The following is a 25,470-nucleotide window of genomic DNA, read 5'->3' as shown; positions in this document are numbered from 1 at the left end:
GCTGTTTTTAAGGATTAAGGGAGGTATTTCTGGTATTGAGATTTCCTTCAGTCTCTTTATGCGCTTCTTAACTACTTCATTAGAGGTGTAGACAGAATGATAAAGCACTTCAGGTTTCCTGCTTTTCCAAGGAAAATGAAATATATAGTTGACAAAAAAAATTAAGGTTATAAATATAACAAGATGACTGAGGTTTTCATGCAAGCTGTGTCAGAAATCTGCATAGGTGAGGGGAAGGGAAAGACCGATTTTGTAGAAATGTAAATGTAAACTTTCATCTTTCCATTTTTTCGTAAGAGCAAACCATTTTAAGTTTGTCTGGTGAAGTCTTGCTGTGAGCATGAATTTTATAACCTCTGGCAATGTGACAAAAAAGCAAGATTGAGGTAGTTTAGCTTTGTTGCAAAAGCCTGTATGTAATGTTGTAGTATTGATACATTTCAAGTTTAGCCTAGCTGCTTTGAGGAAAAGCTGATTTCCTTTGTACCGGAGATTCCTTTCCCTACCTCCCCGACTCCCTTCGTTCTGTGTGGTACTAGCAGCAAGGAAATGTTTGCAGAACTAAGGAGATTGAACTGAAGAATTAGTACTGGAGTATTAGTAGCTTAGTTACAGATTGCACTGCGTCAGTCTGCTCCACACCCAGAAGACAGTCATGTGACTTGAGTCCTGCTGCAGTTGTGCAGCAGACAAGACTGCAGACCTCTGGGGAAACTGATGTTTCATATTTCAGACTGTAGATTTCTCCAATTGCAGCTATTCTATTGGTATGCATAATTGATAATCACAGCTGGAGAGTAAATCGTGAAGAGAGATGGACAGTCAGCTGAGCAGTTGGAAAGATAAGGGTATTTGCTATTTATTTATCATTTTTATTAAGCTAAACTGTGGTTATTTTTCAGTAAAACAGACTTGTAGCATAATTTTTTTTAAAGTTGTAAGACATGGTGAAGTATGTAAAAATGCTAAAGGTCTAGAGTAAAAGGAATAAATGATGACCAATACAAAGTAACAAAAAATATTTAAAAAAGAAAAATAGCTTGTATGCCACACTGCAAATATCTTAGTTGGTTAGATTTTTGCAGTCCTACATAGCATAGCACAGAATAGCTTGGTTCAGTGTGTACCGCACAAATGTCAATGCAGCCCTGATTTAACCAATATGTTGCTTTCAAAGTTTTTAAGTCCTGTTAATTGTTAAAGCAATCGAATTTAATGAGGTTAAGTGTGTCTGTGTGAAGTGTAATCTATGCTGTGTTGGTCTCAGGATATTAGAGAGACAAGGTAGGTGTAGTAATACCTTTTATTGACAAGCTTTCAAGCTTACACAGAGCTCTTCAAGTCTGGAAAATGTACTCAGTGTTGCAGGTAAAGGCAGGATGGAATATATTGTTTAGCCTAAGTAATTAACACACATTTTAAGGGACTTTGGCAGGTTCGGTCACAGAGACCCCCTTAGGACTAAAAGAAAAGGAGTACTTGTGGCACCTTAGAGACTAACCAATTTATTTGAGCATAAGCTTTCGTGAGCTACAGCTCACTTCATCGGATGCATGAAGTGAGCTGTAGCTCACGAAAGCTCATGCTCAAATAAATTGGTTAGTCTCTAAGGTGCCACAAGTACTCCTTTTCTTTTTGCGAATACAGACTAACACGGCTGTTACTCTGAAACCCCTTAGGACTGTCACCTGACGTGCTGAAATTACCTCTGAGCTCGTTTTCCACTGCCAGCTTGGGACTCCAGAACCCTGCCTTGTGGGGGTGCCATGCTAGTCTGCTGCAACACAGACCCAGGTCTGGTCCACACCCCCAAAGCTGCAGACTTTAACCAAAAACTGCTCAGCAAGTCACTTATCTCCAGCACCCAGGCACCCAGTTCTCAATGGGATCCAAACCCCAAATAAATCCGTTTTACTCTGTATAAAGTTTATACAGGGTAAACTCATAAATTGTCTGCTCTCTATAACACTGATAGAGAGAGATGCACAGCTGTTTGCTCCTCCAGGTATTAATCACTTACTCTGGGTTAACAAACAAAAGTGATTTTATTAAGTATAAAAAGTAGGATTTAAGTGGTTTCAAGAAATAACAGACAGAACAAAGTAAGTTACCAAGCAAAATAAAACAATACATGCAAGTCTAAGGCTAATACATTAAGCATCTGTTTACGGATAAAACCTCACCCTCAGATATTTCAATAAGCTTCTATCACAGACTGGACGCCTTTCCAGTCTGGGCACAATCCTTCCCCTGGGTACAGCCCTTGTTCCAGCTCAGGTGATAGCTAGGGGATTTCTCATGATTGCAGCCCCCTTTGTTCTATTCCACCCCCTTTTATAACTTTGGCACAAGGCGGGAATCTTTTGTCTCTGGATCCCCACCCCTCCTTCTAAATGGAAAAGCACCAGGTTTAAGATGGATTTCAGTGACATGGTCACATGTCCTGTGAGACCCCAAGTCTCCATTCTTTCCAGCCTGACCCCCAGGAACACAGAAAGGCTTACAAGTAAACAGAGCCATTTACAACCAATTGTCCTGGTCAGTGGGAGCCATCAAGATTCTAAACCACCATTAATGGCCCAATCTTTGCATAATTACAACAGGACTTCAGAGTAATACTTTATATTTCTAGCTTCAGATACAAGAATGATACATTCATACAAATAGGATGAACACACTCAGTAGATTGTAAGGTATCATTACAAAGCTTATAAAGAGACCTTTTGCATGAAGCATATTCCAGTTATGTTATATTCACATTCATAAGCGTATTTCCATAAACATATGGAGTGCAATGTCACAGGGACCGTTCAAGGCCTGTTAACACCTTTCCAGTCATATAGGGGAAAGGGGAAAAATAATTGGAGGAGGGAGGAGTTAAATGTGTTATAGATTATTGTAATAAGCCATAAATCCAATATCTCTTTTCAGTCCATGTTTTTAGTGTCTAGCAAAGTTAAGAATTTAAGTTCTCAGGCTTGTCTTTTGAGGGTGTTGTGCAGGTTTCCTTTGAGGATGAAGACTGAGAGGTCAGATAAAGAGTGATGGCTTTGCGAAAAGTGTTCACCCACAGGTGATAAGGTGTTCTTGTTTTTTATCATTTTTCTGTGTGAGTTCATTCAAGAGCATAGTGATTGTCTAGTTTCACCCACAGTTGTTTGGGCATTTAGTGCACTGGATGAGGTACACCACATGTGATAGGCAAGTGTAGGACCTATGGATCTTGAGACTTGTGTTGTGGGGGATGTTGATGATCACAGCAGTGAAGCTATGTCTGCAGGTTTTGCATGTGTTCTGGCAGGGTCTGATGCTGCTTTGAGTTGGTGGGTCCTGATCTGGCTTGCTTCTGATGATGAGCTTGGATATGTTGGAGGGTTGTTTGAAGGCCGGAAGAGGAGGTTCAAGGAAAAGATTTATTTCAGGGTGTGGTTCCCAGTATGGGTTGTAATAGTTTGATGATATGCTGTATGGGTTCCAGTGTAGGGTGGTAGGTGACAACTAGAGGTGTGCGGTTGGAGAGGGTTTTATTACTGTATTGAAGCAGATTCTTTTGGGGTATTTGGGTGACTCATTCCATGATGCAATCTACTTTGGGGGAGTGTCCTTATTTGGGGAAGGCAGTTTTGTGTGTAAGGTGTACATCCCAGACTTCCTTCTTGAAGCATAATCTGTGATACCTGAGTGTCTGACTGTAGATAAGTTTCGGAGTAGCAGCCTTGTTAGTCTGTATCCGCAAAAAGAACAGGAGTACTTGTGGCACCTTAGCGACTAACAAATCTAATAGAGCATAAGCTTTCGTGGGCTACAGCCCACTTCATCGGATGCACAGAATGGAACATATAGTAAGAAGATTATATATATATATATATATATATATATATATATATATATATATATACACATTATATATACATATATATATATATACACACACACATACACAGATAAGTTGGAAGTTACCATACAAACTGTGAGAGGCTAATTAGTTAAGATGAGCTATTATCAGCAGGTGAAAAAAACTTTTGTAGTGATAATCAAGATGGCCCATTTAGACAGTTGACAAGAAGGTGTGAGGATACTTAACTTAAGGAAATAGATTCAACATGTGTAATGAGAGACTGGGAGTGGCTGGGTCATTACACATGTTGAATCTATTTCCTTAAGTAGCCCAGGAAAGCTTATGCTCTAATAAATTTGTTCGTCTCCAAGGTGCCACAAGTACTCCTGTTCTTTTGACTGTAGATAACAGATTTCTTTGTGTGTTTGGGCTGGTTACTGGATCCGTGAAGGTAGGTGTGGTGGTCTGTGTGTTTCTTGTGTATAGGTAGGGCCCTACCAAATTCACAGTCCATTTTGGTCAGTTTCACTGTCATAGGACTTCAAAAATCATAAATTTAATGATTTTAGCCATTTAAATTTGAAATTTCACAGTGTTGTACTTGTAGGGGTCCTGACCCAAAAAAGAGTTGTGTGTGAGTTCGCAAGGTTATTGTAGGGGGTTTGCGGTACCGCTGCCCTTAGCACCGCTGCCAGCAGCAGTGCAGAAGTAAGGATGGCATACTATGGTATTGCCACCCTTACTTTTGTGCTGCTGCCTGCAGAGGTGGGCCCTCAGTTAGCAGTCACTACTCCCCGGCCACCCAGCTCTGAAGGCAGTGCAGAAATAAGGATGGCAATACTGTGACCCTCTCCCCCCCCCCCCAAATAACCTTGTGGCCCCCGCCCTGCAACTCCCTTTCGAGTCAGGACCCCAATTTGAGAAACACTGGTCTCCCCTGTGAAATTTGTATAGTATAGGGTAAAAGGACACAAAAGACGAGATTTCACGGGGGGAGACCAGATTTCATGGTCCGTGATGCGTTTTTCATGGCCATTAATTTGGTAGGGCCCTATGCATAGTTGTCTGTAGGGTACCATCATTGAAACTGATCATGGTGTCCAGGAAGTTGATGTTAGTGTGGGGGTGTTTTAGAGAGAGTTTAATGGATAGTGATGGAAATCTGTTTAGGTCGTCTGTCCAGAAGATGAAAATATCATTGATGTAGCTCAGATATATCATTGGTTTCATGGTGCATTTGTCCAGAAATTCTTCTTCAAGATGGCCCATGAAGAGGTTGACATATTGGGAAGCCATCCTAGCACCCATGTAATTTACTCATTTAATGAACACTAGGTGGAAGCACAGTAAATCAGACTTTCTCTTATTATAGTCTATTTATACTGTATGCTTAAAAACATTGATTGTTTACAGTCTCTCTTACTGGATCACAAATAAGTATTTTTGCCAGCAAGAATTTGCCAGCATAATCTACAATAGTTTTAGATAAATAAGTAGTTGAGTTTAAAATAGTGTGACCTTTGTCCAGTAACCACCAATCTGCAATCACCCTTCTGAATCTTTCTGAATCATTTAGAAGTACTCTGTAAGAATTTAAGTCCTATTTGTATGTGTGAGCTTCAGATTTTGTCCTGTTGATAAGCTTTTTAGATCTACATACTCAGAAATAACTTCTTAAGGGGCCCTGTTAAGCTTGGTACTGGTATGTCCAAGTTTGACTATTTTTATAACTGGCTGTCAAGGTTCCTTCCCCACTCTGAACTCTAGGGTACAGATGAGGGGACCTGCATGAAAAGCCCCCTAAGCTTATTTTTACCAGCTTAGGTTAAAACTTCCCCAAGGTACAAACTATTTTACCTTTTGTCCCTGGACTTTATTGCTGCCACCACCAAGCATCTAACAAATATAACTGGGAAAGAGCCCTCTTGGAAACGTCTTTCCCCCCAAAATTCCCCCAAGTCCTACACCCCCTTTCCTGGGGAAGGCTTGATAAAAATCCTCACCAATTTGCATAGGTGAACATAGACCCCAAACCCTTGGATTTTAAGAACAAGGAAAAAGCAATCAGGTTCTTAAAAGAAGAATTTTAATTAAAGAAAAAGTAAAAGAATCACCTCTGTAAAATCAGGATGGTAAATACCTTACAGGGTAATCAGATTCAAAACATAGAGAATCCCTCTAGGCAAAACCTTAAGTTACAAAAAGACAGGAATATACATTCCATTCAGCACAGCTTATTTTCTCAGCCATTTAAACAAAACAGAATCTAATGCATATCTAACTAGATTGCTTATTAACCCTTTACAGGAGTTCTGACCTGCATTCCTGCTCTGGTCCCGGCAAAAGCAACACACAGACCGAGCGAACCCTTTGTGTCCCCTCCCCCTCCAGCTTTGAAAGTATCTTGTCTCCTCATTGGTCATTTTTGGTCAGGTGCCAGAGAGGTTATCTTTAGCTTGTTAACCCTTTACAGGTGAAAGGGTTTTTCCTCTGGCCAGGAGGGATTTAAAGGTGGTTAGCCTTCTTTTTATATTTATGACACTGGCTTTCCAAGTTCATACGGGTTTTGGAGTGTTCCCCCTCCCCCGCGATATATGCCAGCTGCCTCTCACCCATGGGGTACCCTACAATAACCACCTGTGTGTGCATATGTGGATAAGGGAGGAAAAAACCTTCAGTCAGGTCATAACTTCCGGTTTTTAAGCCTTTTAGTAGAGGTTCAAAATTTCTAAAGCATGGAAAATTCTTACTAGTATCATTTGAAATGTTTAGGTTATATGGTAAACAGTACTGCCAACCTCAAGCATTCAAAACTCCATGTGTCAGGCCAAAAAAAAAAAAACTTAATTCAAAAAGTTTTGTTTTGTTTTTTCATTTGCCTTCAAATTTTTGAGTCTTTAGGGTACTCCCTGGCCATGTTTTCAAGTTTTTCTCCGCAACCATGGGAAACTTACCTTTTCCCCTCCCCTGCCCCCTTTTTCTAAATGAATGCTGAGGCTCACATGTAATCATTCCAGAATATGGGGCTCTAAGAAAAACACCAAATATCACGAGACTTGCAGTGTGACCTTTCCCCCTCCTTTCCCCCTAAATAGTTATACTGGTGCAATCCACTACATCAGTAGTGTGGACACGGTTATAGCAGTATGTCTTATTTGCCTTCCAGGAAGGCAAAATATACACCAATATAAGCACTCTTATACTGATATAACTGCATCCACACTGGGGAAGTTATACTGCTTTAATTATACTAGTATAGTAATCTTTGTGTAAAACAAAACAAAAACCCCATACCTACAAATTTGTGTTTTTTCTTTTAGATGTAAAATTATTTATTTACATAACGTTTCAAACTGTACATTTTCAGCACGATCTCCTTACATGGGCTTCAGGGGAGGTCTCAGTGTAGCACCAGCAGGTCTGAACCTGGGCAGAGGGGCATGGTCCTTTCAGGCCTTCCAGGAACAGTTCTTCAATTCCTTGATATGGATGGCACAGCTGACGCAGTAGTTCGGCTTCACATAGAGCTTGGCCAGCATGTATGAATCAAATTAGGGAGACAAAGTGAGCTGGGAAAAGCAGGTTGGCAAATCACTTCCATTTTACTCTGCTTTTTCAACTACACGACCTGTGTCATTGCTTTTAAGTCTCCATCCAACGACTGGGTAAGTTCTTGAAACCTGTTAGTGCTGTTCATGATAAAGTTTGCTACAGGAGATGGAGCTATCTCACTTTAAAGGGGACATATGTTTCTATCCTGCTTTCCTCTAGTATTCCAGGCTCTGCTGGTCTGCGAAATATGGGGCGAAGTCCAAAAACTGGTTAGACCAGTAGTCTGGTACCAAAATAAATATATCTTTTGACATAACCACCTGCTGGGCAGAAGCCAGAGGCCATATGTGGAGGGTCACATGTTCCACCAGATTTTTGCCAGGGCTTGCTGGTCCCTCTTCGTCAAATGGTACCACCGGGCCGCCTTCCTGCATAGTAACTGCTGGAGCTGGCAAGCTGGGAGCTGCGGCCATGGGGCAAGGCAGTGGCAAGCTGCAGGGAGAGCTGCTGCTTTTGCTGCTGCCTCTCCCTGTGGAGCTAACACTTGGGAGCCGGAGGGCGGTGCTGCTGAGGGTAAGAGGGGGAGCATGCCTGTGGGGCCTGACTTAAGCTGTTGGAGTGGGGCAAAGCTTTAAATTATGCCTCCCCACTCTCAGCAGGCACCAGTCGTCTCTGGCAGAAGCCCTAAGCCCCACTGCACAGCAGAACCCCCGAGCTCCCTCCCTGCCAGTCTGGCAGGCAGAGAATTGGGTGGCAGGGGGGTGGAGCCACTGCGAGCCTCACTTTAATTGTAAAAGAGCTGCATGCAGCTCACGAGCTGCAGTTTGGCCACCCAGATCTAGACCCTCCCTGACAGATGTTTGTCTAGCCTGCTCTTAAAAATGTCCAATGATGGAGATTACACAACCTCCGTAGGCAGTTTATTCCAGTGCTTAACCACCCTGACAGGAAGTATTTCCTAATGTCCAACCTAAACCACTCTTGCTGCATCTTAAACCCATTGCTTCTTGTCCTATCCTCAGAGCTTAAAGAGAAGTTTTTCTCCCTCCTCCTTGTAACAAGCTGTCATGTACTTGAAAACTGTTATCATGTCCCCTCTCGGTCTTCCCTTCTCCAGACTAAACAAACCCAATTTTTTTAATCTTCCCACATAGGTCATGTTTTCTAGACCTTTAATCATTTTTGTTGCTCTTTTCTGGACTTTCTCCAATTTGTGCACATCTTTCCTGAAATGTGGTGCCCAGAACTGGACACAATACTCCAGTAGAGGCCATATCAGCGCAGAGTAGAGTGGAAGAATTATTTCTTGTATCTTGCTTACAACACTCCTGCTAATACATCCCAGAATTATGTATGTTTATTTTTTCTTTACTCCATATTTAGTTTGTAATCCACTATGACTCCCTGATCCATTTCTGCAGTACTCCTTCCTAGATAGTCATTTCTCAGTTTGTATGTGTGCAACTGATTGTTCCTTGCTAAGTGGAGTATTTTGAATTTGTCCATATTGAATTTAATCCTATTTACTTCAGACCGTTTGTCCAGATCATTTTTGAATTTTAATCCTATCATCCAAAGCACTTGCAACCCCTCCCAGCTTGGTATCGTCCACAGACTTTGTAAGTGTACTCTCTATGCCATTATCTAAATAATTGATGAAGATATTGAACAGAACTGGATCAGGAACTGATTCCTGTGGGACCCCACTCGTTATCCTCTTCCAGCTTGATTGTGAATCACTGATAACTACTTTCTGGAAATGGTTTTCCAGCAAGTTATGCCCCCACCTTATAGTAGCTCCGCCTAGGTTATATTTCCCTAGTTTGTTTAGGAGAAGGTCATGTGAGACAGTATCAAAAGCCTTAGTAAAGTCAAGATATACCACATCTACCGCTTCCCCTCTATCTACCAGGCTTTGTTACCCTGTCAAGGAAAGCTATTAGGTTGGTTTGACATGATTTGTTCTTGACAAATCCATGCTGACTGTTACTTATCACCTTATCATCTTCTAAGTATTTGCTAATTGATTGCCTAATTTTTTTTTTTCATTATCTTTCTGGGTACTGAAGTTAAGCTGACTGATCTGTAATTCCCCACGTCGTCCTTATTTCCCTTTCTATAGATCGGCACTATATTTGCCCTTTTCCAGTCCTCTGGAATCTCTTCCCATCTTCCATGACTTGTTGAAGATAATCGCTAATGGATCTGTTATCTCTTCAGTCAGCTCCTTGATTATTCTAGGATGTATTTCATCTGTCCCTGGTGACCTGAAGATATCTAACCTGTCTAAGTAATTTTTAACTTGTTCTTTCCCTATTTTAGCCACTGATCCTACCTCGTTTTCACTGGCATTCACTATGTTAGATGTCCAGTCATTACTAATCTTGAAATAAGAGAAAAAGGTGGTACATTGGCTCATGAATACATGTATTTTTCAGGTAGTATTTGCCTTCCAGTTTTGGAATAGTCTAGTAATTATGGTGGGTTTCCAGTGTTCTTTGGGTTCTTTCCAGTGTTCTGTTATTGTTACAGAATTCGGCCAGGAGTAAGATAAGGGAAAGGAGGAAGCATGGCCAGAGTATTCTTATGTCCTGAATATATTATGCCTTGCAGTGGCCCCAAGGGCCAGCAGTATGGTGCACTTTAGGGCATCATATTTGTTCTCTAGCCTGTTTGGATACCCCTGGTTTAAATTAAAACAGCAGCTTTATTTTTTACATCTGTTTTTTTCCTAAGGGTCTTTTAAGTAGAAAACATAACATTTTGGAGACCCAGCAGCCCCTGAGCAGGGCAGATTGCCTCCTTTTGATCCCTGCAATGAGCTCTGGGAGAAATATGGCTCTTTGAGTTTACAGTGCTCTCAAAGCAAATGTCCATGACTTTAGTGCTGCTTCTCAGGGCTTGTCTACATGGGAACAGGCAGGAAAATTAATCTGAATTAACTAAAGATGTTAATTTGAAGATGATTCATTGAACCACATTAAATCCCCATGTGGATGCCACTGTTCAGAATTAAAGTGGTGTTAATTCACTTGAATTCTGAATGAGGGTGTTCACCAGGGATTTGCTGCAGTTTAATGTATCCACTTCAAATTCACCCCATTAGTTAATTTCCTGGATGTCCCTGAGTAGATAAGCCCATAGTAGAAGGGCCAGTCTACACTACAAAATTTTGAATATACCCCTATGGTGTCATTCCACTTACAGCAAGCTTAAAATCAATCATGGGATGTGAGACAAGGTCAGAGGTCAACAGGGTGGAGCTGATTGGACCAAGCCATACTTTAACCATATTCATAGGTTCATAGATACTAAGGTCAGAAGGGAACATTATGATCATCTAGTCCGACCTCCTGCACAACGCAGGCCACAGAATCTCATCCACCCACTCCTGCAAAAAACCTCTCACCTATGTCTGAGCTATTAAAGTCCTCAAATCGTGGTTTAAAGACTTCAAGGAGCAGAGAATCCTCCAGCAAGTGACCTGTGCCCCATGCTACAGAGGAAGGCGAAAAACCTCCAGGGCCTCTTCCAGTCTGCCCTGGAGGAAAATTCCTTCCCGACCCCAAATATGGTGATCAACTAAACCCTGAGCATATGGGCAAGATTCACCAGCCAGATACTACAGAAAATTCTTTCCTGGGTAACTCAGATCCCACCCCATCTAACATCCCATCACAGGCCATTAGGCCTATTTATCATGAATATTTAAAGATCAATTAATTACCAAAATCATGTTATCCCATCATAACATCTCCTCCATAAACTTATCAAGTTTAATCTTAAAGCCAGATAGATCTTTTGCCCCCACTGCTTCCCTTGGAAGGCTATTCCAAAACTTCACTCCTCTGGTGGTTCGAAACCTTCGTCTAATTTCAAGTCTAAACTTCCCAGTGACCAGTTTATATCCATTTGTTCTTGTGTCCACATTGGTACTGAGCTTAAATAATTCCTCTCCCTCTCCGGTATTTATCCCTCTGATATATTTTTAGAGAGCAATCATATCTCCCCTCAACCTTCTTTTAGGCCTGTCTACATTATAATTACATTTGAGCTGGGGATCTGGTTACAACACTGTTCCAGCTTTCAGTATAGAAGAGACTTTAACTGTCTTCTGTAACATTCATAGAATCATAGAATATCAGGGTTGGAAGGGATCTCAGGAGGTCATCTAGTCCAACCCCTTGCTCAAAGCAGGACCAATCCCCAATTTTTGCCCCAGATCCCTAAGTGGCCCCCTCAAGGATTGAATTTACAACCCTGGGTTTAGCAGGCCAATGCTCAAACCACTGAGCTATCCCTCCCCCTGCCCCAGCCTCTTCACCCCCCCCCCCCCCCCCCCGCTTTTTTTTGATTGCTTTATTCCCATTATGGAAGATGAATAAGATCTCATCTATGGAATTGTGTTGTAGCTAGATCCTCTGACTCCCTAGTAATTGTAACACAGACAGATCCTTGCAGAACTGTAAAGATCTGAAATGTACCGTGATTTTGTTACATGGTTTAAAGTCAGTTTCGAGCCAGGAGTAAATCAGGTTATAACACAATTCAGAGTGAGTGCTCTCATAACTGTTATCAGTGCACACATTTTGCACATGTATGTAGCCATCCCTTAATTTAAATATGAGCAGCACTAGACTGAAGGCTTTCATTTCAGTGAAAGGGGCAATGAGATCAGTTTCTTTCTGGTATAGTCGCAAAACTCACCACCATCTTGCAGTCACTGTTGTCTTGGCTTAAGTTTTTGTCAATGGTTTTGTTGGTAAATATTGGTTTAAACCAAGGATCTTTAGTTTACAGTCCTCAGTAACCTGCAAAATCCTGTGAAGTAGCCCACAGAGGAAGTAGCACTGTCCTGCTTCTTCATTCTTGCCTACCTCTGTTTTGTAGCTACTTTGATCCCTTGCTGATAGCTTTTCCTTGGCTTTGACTGCCTAATGCTTTTCACAGAAGATGCTGCAATTTTTGAAGACCTGTGTGGTACTTCCTCAGAAGCAGAATGAGGCAGCCAAGCCTAAAGGGGATTTTTGTATCTAGAAAATCTAAATTATGAAGAGGGCCAAGCTTCTAGCCCACAAATGGCCCTGTCATATTTGTTCTCTAACCTGTTTGGATACCCCTGGTTTAAATAAAAACAGCAGCTTTATTTTTTACATCTGTTTTTTTTTCTAGTGGTCTTTTAAGCAGAAAACATAACATTTTGGAAGTCATGTATATATTTGTTTTAATTTGCCTTCCTGGAAAATGATGGTATAGTAAGGGTTAACATAAGACCTTCACAGGAATTTTCCCATATAAGGTACTATCATAATATGTATTGTAGATGGTTGATTTGACAAAAATATTGCACCCTATAGATGCCTGTTAAAGCTGCAGATGTTCAATGCTTCTTAATAGATTCCCATGTTAGTACACCAGCAATTGTAAAATCAGGCCAAAAAATGGCAGTTGTCTGCAGCTGTGAACTTTTTTTTTTTTAAACTGGTATTTGAATGAAACAGTCATCAAAAATTTCAACTTAACTGTTAGACTACAGGAAGGTATTTGAGAAATGTTTTCTGATTCATGCATTCAGTCTCTTAAATGAGACATGATTTTGTCCTTTCTTTGTTCATTCCTTTTTTCTATATAGAATCTTTATTTGGCCCTGAAATCTTTTTTACGCTAGATGTAGAATGTTTACTTGTCTGATTCTGTTGCAAATATCTTTTTTTTTTTTAATACTTTAACTGCATTCCAAGGACTTACTGGAGAAACAGCTATTGGCTGAACGCTTAAAGCATTCTGTGTTAGTCTGTGAGGCTTCTAACTGTAGTAGTGAGGCGGCAGGCAGTTGCGTATATCAGTTGACCTTTGAATACCCTAGCCGGAAGTGAAAAGGTTCTGGCTTGTCAGCTGTACAAGATCTGGGTGCATGCAGGCAAACTCAAGATGGATGCCAAAATTGGTTAGTTCTTTTTTGTTTTAATATATATACATGAATTTAAAACTCTCTTGTGAATCCTGAGGCTTTTAATTTGTTCAAAAAACAAAAACAGTTTCTTGTGGCTCATTTATTTTTTGAGAGGGGATTTTCAGATCAAATATAAAAGCGCTTGGTTTTTGTCACAAAAACAGCTATTGAAACTGTTCAGCCTTAAAAATAAGAACCTGTGATAGAAAAGACTTCAGAGAATTCAGCAATCAGCCTCTTATCACGGCATTTGCTTTAAAGGCAAAATGTAATTGGATGAGTTCTGCATGTGAGGCATGGATGCTAGCAGTACTATTTTTAGATGTGCCAGATGACAATTCATGCTTACCATATGTAGACAGCTGCACTTGCTTTAGATTAGGCCTGGAATACTTACATTGAAGGGCTGTAGTTGTAGTTTAGACAAGTGTAAATTTAAGCAAACACAATTAGCATAAGGAAGGATACTTTTCGGAGTGTCCCAGAGTATGTTTACCTTTTGTGAGTATACTGTGTTTAAAGCCAGCAGGCTGTTTTCACTAATATACAGTTTGGATTTTCTAAATTACCTTGTCTTGGAGGTGGGGGGGGGGGATTTTAAAGCAGCTTTTACCTTTTCTCAGCCACATGGACTAAAAGTTACAATTCAATTTTGTAATTGTTTTACAAGATTGTTTACATTATTGCAAAATGAAACAGTATACATGTGGGATTAGCATTGGGGCTTATATGGTATTTCTCATTTTGAATGGGACAGGGCAGAGTATATGTGGGGGAAATGTAAAATGCAAATACAGTTCCAGGTCCAAATGAAGGAAGGGAGTAGATTGAGGTCACCAATCTTCAGTCATTAAGGAACAAAGTATTTGAAGCTAGGACTCTAGTTTTTTGGAAGTCACTATACAAATGGACCCTCACGGACTACCCCAATTTTAGAATATCTACCTTTCCAGTGAATGTTACTGGGAATTTTCGTGATTGCTGAATTATTGCCATTACACTTGTTGTTTTTAACTGTGCAGATGTAATCCTTTACCACTGTTACAAACTGTCCCTATAAAGAGACAATAACATACTATTAATGCAGATCTTAAAATAAAAAAATCATGACAATGAAGCTATTGTACATATATGAAAATTGTCAGTTTTTTTTTAGAAGTTTCAAAGCATAGAGTTCTTGTTTTTCCAACACCAGCTGATTAGTTCAAATCTTGTATTGAAATGATTTTAAAATGTTGAAAGGAAGGCTTCAGTTCCAAAATTGCTTATGTGTGGGCAGTTGTATGAATAATTCTATTGGCTTTTTATGTATGATAGTAAAGTTATGTCTACACAGGTATTAGCGGGATCTGGCCCTAAGGTAGCACATAATTATTTAAAGCTAGTGCATACAAATTTCCATCAGATTATACATACCACCCAATGTTATTTCAACTGCTTATCTTGTTTTGAATTAATATACGGATTTATTCTGGAGTGTGGTTGTTTTGTAGTTAGAGTAAAATTCTTAAGGTAGACAAGATGCTGTTGGAGTGCTAAGCTCACATAAAGCTTAATATAACCAAATTCAGGCAGATAAACAGATGTCCCAGTGGTTTTAGAACAGATAATAAACATAGTAGTGCTTCACATTTTGAAAAGACTAGATAACTAGCTAACATTATTTATAATGCTAATAAAGGTTTTTTCTTTTACCCTCTTTTATATTGAGCTCTGTATCTAATAAATTTTACATAATCACTATTGATGGAGAGTGATGACGTGGAAGAGAACCCCCGGCTCCCCCCACGCCCAAGAAATCAGCTGTAAAGTTAGGCAACTCAAAACTCACCCATGACTTTTCCCATTACATAGCATTGAGAAGTGTATAAAACCTGGTTAGATCAAATACTCCTGCATGCTACAATGGAGGTTCTCACTAAATCTGTGATACTTCACTTAAAAATGCAGCAGACTCAAACCCAGAAAGAGGAAACTTGATATTTTAACCCAGTGGCCAAAGATTTACGCAAAGAGCAATTAGTCTGAACAGTAATACTAAAAATGGCATCATGTGTTTCTATGGTTATATAGAAAATATATGCTCAGTTTACAAATAAACATTTTGCGCATCATTGGCTTGCAAATTTAGCTTTGACTGGAAATCAAACTGGGTTCTCCTGAGGTCCCTTCTAGCCCTACATTTCCATGATTGTTCCTAACTTTGCATCAGCATCATCACCAGTAGAAAAGGTTTTGCAAGCCCAATTATGCCTTCAGTTATATTTGTGTAACCAGCCCCATTGTCTTAAAATGCTGCCCTCGGTGATATCTGTGCACTTGCCTTCATTGGGTTTACACAGGTGTAGTGGTTTCCAATTCAGTAAACAATTCTGTTGATTAGCCTCAAGAAAAACAGAATCTTTCTTTTAGCTGTTGAGTGCACAGAGGTAAAGAAATAAAAAGCAGTAAAAACTTGTCACTGATGTGAGCAAGTGTGACTCAGAATGCTCATGAAGAGCAGATTAATTAAGATTTCATTTTGATGTAGTCTCTTTTCAGGGTAGAACTGCCCTTGAATTTTAGCAAATTCATTTTGGGTAATTCCAATAATCCAGAGTCTAGTGTAAAACCAGTTCCAACTCTTCCCAGAATGCTTATTGTTTATAATTATAAACTTCTAATAATGTAGAAATATGAGATACTGGGTTCAATTATTTAAGATGTAATATTCAGATAAAACAAATGTACACTTGTCATATGGATGTAAGAGGTCTTGTATTCTAATTTCAGACCTTTTAACTTTTAGTTGTTGACCTCCTTTACTGGCGAGACATTAAGAAGACAGGAGTGGTGTTTGGTGCCAGCTTGTTCCTGCTGCTTTCATTAACAGTATTCAGCATTGTGAGTGTGACAGCTTACATTGCCTTGGCCCTTCTTTCTGTGACGATCAGCTTCAGGATATACAAGGGAGTTATCCAGGCAATCCAGAAGTCCGATGAAGGCCACCCATTTAGGTGAGGTTTTTCTTTAATACAAAGTACATGTTTGTTGGATTATCACTACAGATGCAGCTAACTGCATTTGAATATATATATACTGTACCAGTGCATGGCAATGTAAAACAGCCTCAATACTGTATAGTCTCTCTCTCTCTCTCTCTCTCTCTCTCTCTCTCTCTCTCTCAACTGTAGCTACTCTCAAACATGATTGGTATTTTCACAAAATAATGTCATAGAATGGACACAAAAAATGGTAAGGAAAATGAATTAAGGCTGTTTGTCTGGCATAGTGTATTTCTTCAAAAAGGCAAGACAGACTCTAGCAGCACTCTAAAACTTTATATATATATTTCAGTTTGGTTCATCGAACTTACTTACACATTAATACTTGATTCAGCACTTCAGATATGCCCTGACATCAAGTACTAAGCCATTAAAAATGTCATACTTGGATAACTGTAAAGCAATTTGTGGTTTGGTAAAGATTAGTAAATACAGCAGAAGATATGTTCTGTTGCTAATTATTCACATTTTGTTATATACCTCTTTCTGAAATCCTTTCTTAATAGGATGCTTAACTCTTACTATGCTAGCATGAATGTGCAGTAATGCAGCTATATTCTAAATGAGACCATTTGGTTGGATTATAAGCAATTTGTTAGATGCAATATCCGGGTTCATTGTGACCTGATCAGTGGATAAATCTGAAAACTTGGACTCCAATGAGGAAAACTGTAAACAGTTTCAATTTTCAAATTCAAACAGGGCCAATTTTGAAGACTTGGATGACTGAATTCATTGAAATCCCCAAAGAGAACAGATGTTTAACTTGTTAAATAATAACTGTGCCCACTCCCAAGAATGTGGCATGGGCATAGTTCGTGTGGTTAGAAAATCAGGGAGCTTTGCTATTACTATTGGGTTCATGTAGGCCATAGCAGTGCACCTACTGTAAAATTAGGTCTTTAGAGCTGTAAACTTCACATTAATGCATTAAAATAATTATTAAGAGTGCATGTTTCCTTATTGCATAACCAGCCACACCATCCAGCAACTTTCCTCCTTTCCATTCCAAAATATGGTTCAGTCTCCTTTTCTCCTTCATTTTCCCAGTTTACTTTTCTTCAGCTGCTTTTTTTGTGCTATTGCCAATTCTCTTTTCCAGATAAGATTGATGTGTGGTAGTTTTTTAAAACCTCTCCTCCATGAGGACAGATGTAGCCTTCCTGTGTTCTTCTTAGGGTCAGTTCTCCCTTCCCTCCCTCCCTTCCATTCCTTCAAAACCAAAGCAAGAGAGGTTTGCTGAGGCAGCTGGTCTGTCCTCCCCATTGGAATCTCCTCATCTGCACTCTGTAAATGCTTACAGAAGTGGCCAGTCCACTCCCTAAAAGCCAACAGCTGCCTGCAATAGGGTGGTCCTTTAAATTGGGGTGGGTGAAAACTCTAAGAAGGGGTAATGTTACAGTGCAGACAGATCAGGAAAAATGCATCTGTGGCTATTGACATTAAAAACATAGACCCACAGTTGTAATAGCATTCAGCAGAACAATGCAAAATAGGATACTGGCCAGCCTTAACGAAGCTGGTTTAAAAGGGAAAGCCTTTAAATTAAAGGAACTGGTAGTTGGAGTACTCTGAATGCAGTTTCTCTATAACTGGTTTTCAATAAGTACAAACTGGTTTACAGTAAGTACATAGTTAACTCCACAACATTTCTAAGATCTGACCTTTTCTTTCTGTCCATACAGTGGATATTCTCATTCAGGCCCTTCTTTCTTATTTGCTACAAACTGTTCCGCCCTGGCCTCTCCTCTCCCTGACAATCCATACAAAAAGCAGTTACCAGGTCCATGTTTCTGACCTATTGATCAAGTCATGTCAGACACCTCATCATCAAGGCCCTGCATAACTCTGCCCCTCCTTCCTTGTCCAAGGTTGTCTCCTGAAGGCTCAGTTCTGCCAGTATTAGCAGCCTTGATGCCCCATTTGTCCACTTCTCCTCTGTTTTCCCCTCTCTCCCAGCACTGCTCACTTACCTTGGAATACCCTTTTTGAGTTGGTCCCTATGGCCCTTATCATCTCCTCTTTTAGATCCCATGTTAAGATCCACTTCTTCTAGAATGCCTACCAGCAATGAATAACATAAATGTCTTTGTTGTCCTAACATGCTGTGTGCTAGCTTCATTTTTGACGTCCCCTCTTTGCATTCGGACTGGTTGCCCCGCTATATTGCAGTTTGCTTGAACTTAGATTTCAAACTCCTCAGGGCAGGGAATCTGTCCTCTTTTATTTGTGGTTTTGTGGGACACGTAGCATGCTTTTTGAGAATTGTAAAACAATAAATACTTTTTCCAGGTAAACAATACTTAACACAACTGTATAAATACTATAAAATGTCTCTCATAATTCTAATTACCTGTTAAATAAAATAGGTGTCTTAATGAGTAGATGTAGAACAGAGCTAACTTGCCAGTCATGGGCCAGTGTAGATAGAATTGGGTGCCATATTCCAGATAAGCAACATCTCCCCTCTGAGCCCTTACTGGACATGAAACTAAATTTTAAAATGATCATTTTCTATTTAAAGAATCTAATGCTGACCTAGCGACTCTGTTTAGTAGTAAATGGAAAAGGTGGGATATGGAGTGGGGGATGGGGGCGTGTGAGAACACTTTATAAGGATTACAGGATTTTTATCTTTCTGATTGGAAAATTCCTGGAACTTTCAGCTAAATCTTCAGACTTTAAGCAGAGAGAGGGAGATTGCAGGCAGAGTGGAGGAAGTCTGGCCTGTTGCAAATTGCAAACCTTAACCTTTCACTTCCAAAAAGTGAGGCACTAAATCCTTTTGGACCAGAATCCTTCTCTAGAACATCAACAATCATTTGCTTAAAGAAATTCCATTTAGAAGACTTAATAAAATGAAGAGTAACTTTATCCATCTCTTCGTGTTGATTATTGCTTAAAGGTGAGCTGCAAGGAATTTTTTTAATACTGCCTTTTCTCTTTTTTGCTGCTTTTTTCTGCATTAAAACGGAGACGCAACCCGCTTTGGGGTCCTGACCCACTGTTTGAGAACCGCTGCTATAGAGTCTTCCAGAGCAGAGAAGACCTGATTTAGTAACGTAAAAAACAAGCAGGTAAAGCTTGTGTCTCATGAATGATTCTTTCATTTTGTAGGACTTACTTGGAGACTGATGTTGCTGTGTCTGAGGAGCTTGTCCAGAAGTACAGCAATGCTGCACTTGGCCACATTAATGGCACAGTAAAGGAGCTCAGACGTCTTTTCTTAGTCGATGACTTAGTTGATTCTCTGAAGGTAAATGATAAAGCATACAACATACAGCTGTAGATTTGACTTTCCTCAACAGGGCTTAAAAAGAGAGATTTAAATTGAGCCAGTGGTCAGATGTTAAAGGTATTTGGAATGTGTCCATTTCTTTAAAAATCTGAATTTGGGGATAGCTGGGCACAGTCTAACTCCTTTCTGTTTTTGTTTTTTGGCTCACGTGTCAGCACCAGTAAGTGGCCAGCATCTGGCCCATTGAATTTCTAGGTACAGTTTCTCATTCTGCTAATCTTAAATACCCAAAAGAACATTTATAGCTGTGCAGCTTGAGATTACGTAAAGCATCGATGAACATTACATTTCAAATGGCATTTGACATGAATATCACATTTGCTAATGTTGTACAAGACTACACCAATAATTGACTTGTAAATAGTTCTCTCAACCACCTGTTATATCCTTTCCCTCTGTGTCCGGTTCTACCTGTTGCAGTGCAGACTCCCACAGTCCCAGGGAGAGGCTACATAACACTGTCATAGAATTAAAAAGAAAAGGAGTACTTGTGGCACCTTAGAGACTAACAAATTTATTTGAGCATAAGCTTTCGTGAGCTACAGCTCACTTCAGCTGTAGCTCACGAAAGCTTATGCTCAAATAAATTTGTTAGTCTCTAAGGTGCCACAAGTACTCCTTTTCTTTTTGCGGATACAGACTAACATGGCTGCTACTCTGAAACCTGTCATATAATTGAAATCCTTAGCAGCAGGGAGGTTTGAGTTATTTTTATAAAGATCCTGTGGGTTCTCATTTCTTGCACTTCCCATTTCTGTTTACATGGTTTCTGTTGTTACAGTAGTCCTCTGGTGAAGTGGTCTAAACAGATCTGTTTCTACTTCTGCATGAGTTTCTGCAGTGACTATATTCTGACTGCTGCCCCTCCCTCTCAATCGTCACACTGAGTGATCCTCTCGGGGAAGAGTACACCACTTTCACACTCAGTAAGAGGGAACTGAACTATAGACCACAGGTTGAAAACCACAGTTCTATGGTAACGACAACCTTCCATGGACCCCTTACACATAGTCTGCGAACCCAAGGGGTCTGCGCACCACAGGTTGAAAACCACTGTGCTAGCCAATTGAACAGCTGTGAAATGACCAAAGTCACATTTTGATATATAATCAATGACCTTTTATATTGCCCTTTTAAAAAAAAAAAAAAGCAAATTTCCTCCATATATTGTGTGCTCTTATAGTTAGTTATTTGTGAGGCATGTTTTAGCCTTAGATTTAGGAGGTAGATTTAAAGCCTCTTTTGGCCAGGACTAAAATCTTGTGGATTTGTCTCAGGAAATACATCAGGGAAAAACTCAATCACGAAGGGCTTTTGTCTGGCAAAAAGATTTCAATAATTAAGGTGCTCCTTAAGGTGCAAGCCCTCATTTGTGATATGAGAATTTACACACCAACTGCTTGTGATGCCACAAAGAAAGAATTAGACTATCGGTTAAGAGAAAAGAATGGACAGCCAAACTGTTCTTGAAGATCTGACTTTCATTCAGTCATTATTAATGAATGCAAGAAAAGAGAAAATTCCTTCCAAATTTTTTTTTTGGTTTTTTTAAATAGCTTGGTTTGTGAGCTTCAGGAAAGCTGCTGTTTATCCTGCTAAACTATTATTTCTTTTCTTTTGACTTCAGAATAGAATTGAAAGAGTCTCATTTGTCTTGGAGGAAAGCTTTAACCTACTTAAACCTAATGCACTTTTTTATTGTATGGTAGTTTGGATGCAGTCTTTGTATGAAATCAATAAACTGTAAAGTCAGCTTACAAAATTTCATGGCTCTGAAGTAGTTTCTGTTGTAGGAAAACTTTAAAATATTGAGATTTTATGCCTAATAAGGGCCCTGGTCAACAAATGGCATTGCCTCATCTATTTAAATAAACATCTTGGGTATAGAAAGTCACATTTATGCTTTTACATAATATTCCATATTACTGAATTTGAAAGTAGAACAGGAGTACAGTCCAGTTTACCATATGTACTTATGCTAACAGTGAAATCTAGGTGTAATCATTTCTGAGATGTTTTGATTAAACGGTGTGGAGTCATGATGGTTTAAAATGGCATCTAAAATATTTGTACTGTATATGGTAAAGTTCAAAGGAACTCTTTCAGTTATAACTTCAACGGATACCTGTGTACAGTACTTGCCAGGAAAAGCCAAGGAAGGGAACTATATTGTGTTGGGTGTGTGGTTATATAGTGATTCATCCAAAACTCGTGCAATAAAGAACATTTCTGTTAGGACATGAATACTGTGAAGCTATGTTGTTACTTGAATGATGGAGCCCATTACTTTACTTGAACTAGCTCATAGTAAAACAACTTGAAGAAACTGACCTATGTTTTTTTTTTTAATTTGCCATTAAATTAGATTACAAAGTACTTGTACTGTGTAATCAGTTACTAATAATTGGAATAAAGTGGGTAACAAATTACTTATGGCACTTGATTCACCCATCAGGATTACAGTAGAAGACAAGAATATCACTGTAACTCACATAGACAGTGAACTTTAGACTTTGAGTTCATTCTTTCCTGTATGGAGCCATGCGGGAAAAGCAGTATTATCTTTGTGATAGACTTTGGGCTGCTTATGCTTCACTCTGGCTTGGAGCCAGAGAAATAAAGAGCTTTAAAAGATATTACTAAGAAAAAGCAACAGCAGTTACTTTTTGGGATCAGTAAACTTCCTTATTCTGTGTAGTACCTCAGCATAAAGGAGATGAATATATGGATGTGAGGCTAAGCTGGGCTCTAGTGTCTTCAGCATATGCTACTTAATTTTAGAAAGTGCTTGTTCTTGCAATAGTGTGTTTTTTCACTTTACATTACTATGATTTTGTGACTGTCCTTTACTAAATGTTTCTATGGCACCCAGCACAATAGGGTCCTGAGGCTGCCACTTCTGCAATCTCAATATAAAGTTGACAAAAGTTTTAAAAAATTATAGATTCAGAACTTACATAATTTTGGGCTTGCTCTGCATAGAGCATGGAGGCAAACCTTTCTATCAGCAGGACTGCTCCAAGTCCAGACGAAGTCCTGCCTTCCTGATACACTCTGCTGTACTGAGTATGGACTGGGCACAAGCAGAGGATTTGGGCCAGACTGTGTGAGTGAGAGAGAGATTAATTCTGCAGTATGGTTTATGGATATTATGCCCAGAACTCAGAAATTACAGCAATACATGGGTTTCAGGAGTCTTTCCTACTAGAATATACACTTATTTTCTAAATTTTTATTAGTCTAGAATTTTAAATCTTTTTTGTAACCTTAAAATTCCATCAGCACTTTTAATTCTTAAGGCTTTATGCTTTTTGGTTTAAATGTTCTGTGCCATAAAATGGAAGACGGACTCTGACTCCTTCCTACTATGAATATTTAATAAATGAATCCACACTTGTAAGAGTATCTGTACTGTTCATTTAAAATGAAGAAGGAAGGAAAATAAACTTGCCATTTCTTCCACACTGCCTTTCAAACAGGCCTGTGCCCTGACACAACATTACCATCTCTAACAGACAATTTAATTCTTGGCCTCTGTACTGAGTCAAACCAGCAAAAATGTGGTTCTAATGGTGCTTTTTGTGATGTTGACTCTTGTATAGGCTTAATTTCACCAACTCACAACCTATGTAAAGGGGTGGCTCTGACCTTGTGGATTTGGGTGTTGGGTTGTAAGTCAGGAGACCTGGGTTCTATTTCATCTCCGCCACTGACTTGCTGTGTGATCTTGGGCAAGACAGTTAGCCTTCCACCGTGCCTCACTTACTCCATCTGTAAGGAAAAAATAATCATGTTTACCCATCATCATAAAGCACTATGGATTGAAAGTGCTGTATGAGTACAGAGAACACTGAATAGTCATGAAATAGTAGTAGCTTTTTGGTCACTATTGACCTGGGCTAAATTCAGACTTGTGACCTCGAAATGAAAGGCTGCGTATCCTATTACCCATCGCCTCACCCATACCTCATCTATAATCATCTTTGACATACAAAGTGTTTTTTTGCTGAGCTTTATACACACCTTTAGAGAAGGGTAATTTTGTTAATGGCACCTCTCTTAATGTTCTAATGAACACATCTTGATTAGACTGTTTATGGCCTAACTGACCTTTGTTCTTTCAGTTTGCAGTGTTGATGTGGGTATTCACCTATGTTGGTGCCTTGTTTAATGGTCTGACATTACTGATACTGGGTAAGTGCTTTAAATTGTGTTAAATACTTTGCCTTGCAAAATAACCCTGGAAAAGTATTGAAGCCTCTTAAATGCTGTGTGTATCTACTCGCAGTACAACACAATGTAGGTTGTTGCATGATCTTTTATTTTATTTTTTTAGATTGTGGAATTATAAAAATAGTATTTTTGAATTTCATTGTTTGTCCTTAGGTTGCTGACTTTCAGGACAAAACAACATCATATTTAGTTTTGCTCATTGCTTTCTAGGCTACCTGTAGTTCTTACTTTCAAATTCCAGTTGCCTTGTACAAATTATATGATGGTGCAAAACTGGTTACTGTCACGTTCCACCAGGATGACAGAAACCTGAATTGTAACTAATACAGTATTGCTACAGAACATCTTTTTCTTTTCTTATAAGATCCATTTAAATTACAATAGCCTAACAATTTTTGCATTGTGATTTAGTTCTCTTTTTTGCTTTTTTAAAAATATGCCAGGCTGTGAAAACTGTTTTTAAATTTTAGTTGAGTGGCGTCTTTATCTTGTTTGTATTTAAACCCGCTCTGTTCCTTTCCAGCTCTGATTTCTCTCTTCAGTGTTCCTGTTATTTATGAGAGACATCAGGTGAGTGCTTAATGTCTGACATTCACAAATGTCTGATTAAAAATTACTCCTGTTGAATCAGAAACACTTAAGAATGAATAACTAGAAATCTGATTTTAGTCTCCTAAACCTTTAACCTCAACACCTGATATTGTTTCTAAAAATGGCCAGTGCAGGTTTCCTGACAGTGTTACAATGAGTAGTACAATTAAAGCCCATAGTGCATTTCCCCTCTTCTTTAGGAAATATGCGAAGCATATAGTAATTATAAGAGAGGTTTGCTTAGTATGATTTCACCTTCTCTCCCTCTGATCCCAATTTGTTCAGTACTAAAGTAGCAATATCTGAGTTATGTAAAATCTCAGTAAGTAATTTATATAGTTTTTTTGAGAAGCCACCTTGAAGCTGGCATTGCAGACATTTATTCTTGAGCCCATGTGATTTGTACTACTGGCTAATGCACGTAGCGGGAGCTTGGCACAGTCTAATGCTCCTCTGGTAAATCTGTTGAAGACAGTAATTGCTGGGAGGGACAGGAGATTGTAGCAGTATTAGGCAGGAATTGGATCCATCAGGGCATAGAGTAGTTGACCAGGTGAGCACTGACACAGGGATTCCTTCTCTCTGAAAAGCACCTGTACAATAAAGACCAGTGTAAAGGGGCAACGCAGTGAAGAAGGCAGCAGGGACCAAATACAATGAGGCACACAGAGCAGTTTTGGGACACTCCCATCATCTGCTCTCAAACCCACTTGCACAGCAAAGATCACTCAGCACCAGAAAAGAAGGAAGTACCCATAAGATGAAGGGAAGTCACATGGCCCTGGAAGAGGAAGACTGACAACTTACCCTGTCTGCAGGCTTCCTAGTCCCACTGACTTAAATCACCAGCTGATTGTTGTTTTCTGAAAGTATAAAAATAATCCCTTTAAAATGCCCAACCTCACTTATGAAGCCTTCAATCTCTGACGGCAAAGGAACTGAATTAATACCAGTACATTCT

General features: G+C 39.4%; 1 protein-coding gene across 5 annotated transcripts in view; it reads left to right on the top strand.

Annotated features, from left to right (window-relative positions):
• The window catches only part of RTN4 (reticulon 4), a 61,246-nt gene that overhangs the window by 33,155 nt on the left and 2,621 nt on the right, over positions 1-25,470 (top strand). For 3 of the 5 annotated variants that reach the window (XM_037895934.2, XM_037895936.2, XM_037895937.2), the window contains 4 exons: positions 16,132-16,339; positions 19,505-19,643; positions 23,810-23,879; positions 24,442-24,488. In XM_037895934.2, the coding sequence (XP_037751862.1) occupies positions 16,132-16,339; positions 19,505-19,643; positions 23,810-23,879; positions 24,442-24,488 (464 nt within the window). Of the gene's footprint in view, positions 1-673; positions 849-13,194; positions 13,338-16,131; positions 16,340-19,504; positions 19,644-23,809; positions 23,880-24,441; positions 24,489-25,470 lie in introns of those variants that run through there. The other 2 variants (XM_037895938.2, XM_037895939.2) reach the window with 2 other exon arrangements.

The sequence above is a fragment of the Chelonia mydas genome, chromosome 3 (assembly GCF_015237465.2).
Source record: "Chelonia mydas isolate rCheMyd1 chromosome 3, rCheMyd1.pri.v2, whole genome shotgun sequence".
NCBI classification, from domain to species: domain Eukaryota; kingdom Metazoa; phylum Chordata; order Testudines; family Cheloniidae; genus Chelonia; species Chelonia mydas.
This window is presented reverse-complemented; position numbering and strand designations above follow the sequence as displayed.